General features: G+C 42.9%; 1 protein-coding gene across 1 annotated transcript; it reads right to left on the reverse strand.

Moving 5' to 3' along the window:
* Positions 1 to 474: 474 nt before the first annotated feature.
* OXGR1 (oxoglutarate receptor 1) lies at positions 475 to 1,583 on the reverse strand. Its single transcript, XM_032611691.1, has one exon. It carries the CDS (start codon positions 1,581 to 1,583, stop codon positions 570 to 572), a length of 1,014 nt encoding a protein of 337 aa, XP_032467582.1. The 3' UTR covers positions 475 to 569.
* Positions 1,584 to 2,686: the final 1,103 nt, after the last annotated feature.

The raw sequence follows: 2,686 nt of genomic DNA on the forward strand, positions 1-2,686 counted from the left end.
TGCTTTCATCTACACAACTGACTAAAGCCTAGTGAAAAACACAGTTTAATAACAAAGCAAAGTTTGAAAAAAAATTAAAGACATGAAATTTTTTTAAAAGCGAATATTGAAAAATATACAAATAATGCCTTGAGTAGTGTAGGGCCTCAATACAAATAGACCTGTGTATAAAGAAGCAAGAAACTGTGAATGAAGAGATCGGCTTTCTCTTGTTGTGGCATTAAATACTGAGAGATTTAGGGCAAGGAGGTGAACATCAATTTATATATATATATATATATACACTATATATAATTTTATAAATTGATATATATAAAGTTGGTGAGACTAGATTTCCTCCCACAGTTCCAATTCTGCATCTGAATTCTTTACTGATACGCATGTATCAGTATTGAGGATCTCAATAGACAGGTTGCAAAGAACTCACAGCAGCCCTGCCCTGGCTCCGGCACGTCATTACTTGAGTACACAGTATGTCCTAAGAGTTCCACCGAGGGAGATAGTCTGGACTTCGTAGAAGTTATAGGTAAAATACCAGCATTTCTTTTTGGCTGAGTATGTGAAACGTTTCAAGGGTTGTTTGAGTGACTGACTTTCTTCCCTTGCTCTAGGTCCCCACCTGCTTTGCATCTCACCATCGAGCAGACGGCCTGCTGGAAGTTGTTGCTGACCACCACATACAGTAAGAGGTTGCCAAAGGTGTTCAGGGCAGCCAGCGGTCTAGAAACGATGTACGCCTCATGGATCTGATTCTCAATGGAGCAGCTGATGGAAAGCAGGCGAGATTCAATCCGAATGACCCTCAAGATATGGAAAGGCAAAAAGCATATGTAAAACACGAGGAGCAGCAGAACGGTTAGCCTTCGAGCTTTCTGCTTAAGGCAGCTGTGCGTCTGAGGTCCTTGTGTTAGGGTGTAGATAATCATCGTATAGCAAAGTGTCACGATCACCAAGGGGAGGCAGAAGGTGGTCGCGGTCAAAATTAGATTGTACCATTTGATGGTCGTGAGGTCATCTGAACTGGTGAGGTCGAGGCAGGCGGATCTGTTGGTCCTGGTGGTTGATGTGATCAGAAAGGTTATGGGCATGACGGCCACCAGTGAAATGGTCCACACCACCCCACAGGCCACCACGGCCCATCGAGTTTTATGGATGGAAAAGCAGCTCATCGGGTGAATAATGACAAAGTAGCGGAAGATGCTGAAACAGGTGAGAAAGAGGATGCTGCTATACAGGTTAAAATGGAAGCCGAAGCGGATAAACTTGCACATGAAATCCCCAAAGATCCAGTTTTCTCCGCTGGCGTAGTAGTGAATCAGGAAGGGCAGGCTGGTGAGGTACAGCAGGTCCGTGCAGGCCAGGTTCAGCATGATTATGGTACTGCTTCTCCAGGGCCGCATCTTGAAGATGTACGTGGAAATTGCTACTGCGTTCCCGGGAAAGCCCACCAGGAAGATGATGCTATAAATAACTGGGAGGTAGTGCGTCTTGAGTGGGATCTTTTCATCAGTGCAGTTTCCAAGAGCAGCTGCATAATTGGGGAAATCAGAAGCATTTGCAAAATCATCTAGTGGCTCATTCATGGTTGTCTCCTTTCATTTTGCAAGAAAACAAGAGAGTGCAGTTCGGCCATACGAATCGAGAGAAAGTAACTCGCTGATAAAGGGAAATAGAAAACATTAACGGTAGGGTAATGAAAACAATGATCCACTTTTCAATGAAAATTGCCCTAATAGCCTAAATTTGCCACTCTTTCTCTTTAATCTCCAAAGAGACCCTGAGGAAGAAATTGAATTTCAAAGAAAATGACTGTAAGGCAAGTTACTAAAGACGTCTAACAATAATATAGAAGTTAAATACTATGAGAAGTAAAATGAAGGACTGGGGTGGAAAACCCGACGTTGTAGCTGTAGAAGACGACTTGGCCAGGTTGCTGTTGAGGTATGCCCTAGAGTGTCACCATTAGAGACTTAACCACAGCAAGATCCACCACTAATCACGTGTGAGGCACTTCACCAATGTGTTACCTCTAAACTTGACAAAACGCTGAGAACATTTCTTATTATCTCCATTTTACAGAAGAGACTAAAACCGCCACCTGTTCCTGGTAACACAACTAGTGGCACAGCTGGGATTTGAACCTATGTTTGTCTGACTTAGAACCCATCCTCTTTCCAAACTGCCTCACTGTGCTGCCTCTCAATCTGGATGACCCTAAATAAGGGATGCAATGGGAAGTGCAAAGGCATGACGGGACTGAATACCAGACATTTCTAAAATGTAGATTTCGTGCATTCCAACATCATATGTCTGGTAGATTTCATTTTCAAATTTTCCAACGCATTTTAACAGGCAACATAATTTGCTCATGTTGGGGGCGGGGGTGTTTTCAGGGGGAAGAGGAACAACAGCTTCATGCAGTGTTAAGAGCTAGGGTGCTATTGCCAGAGGCCCTGACCTTGACTCTGTTTAGCCAAAGAGTAGTTGTGTGTCCCTAAGCAAGTTGCTAACGCTCTCCAGGGCTGAGAGGAGTGGGATTTTAACCTTTCTTCTTCTTACTTATCAGTGTTTTCTAAAATTTTGACTGTGAATTTCCGCATGAAGATCGTTTAAAAGAAGAATCACTTACAATTAGGTTATTATTCGGATGTAAATGCTGTTGGTAAAATGCATCCACTTACATATT

Source organism: Phocoena sinus, chromosome 18 (assembly GCF_008692025.1).
Source record: "Phocoena sinus isolate mPhoSin1 chromosome 18, mPhoSin1.pri, whole genome shotgun sequence".
In the NCBI taxonomy this organism is placed as follows: domain Eukaryota; kingdom Metazoa; phylum Chordata; class Mammalia; order Artiodactyla; family Phocoenidae; genus Phocoena; species Phocoena sinus.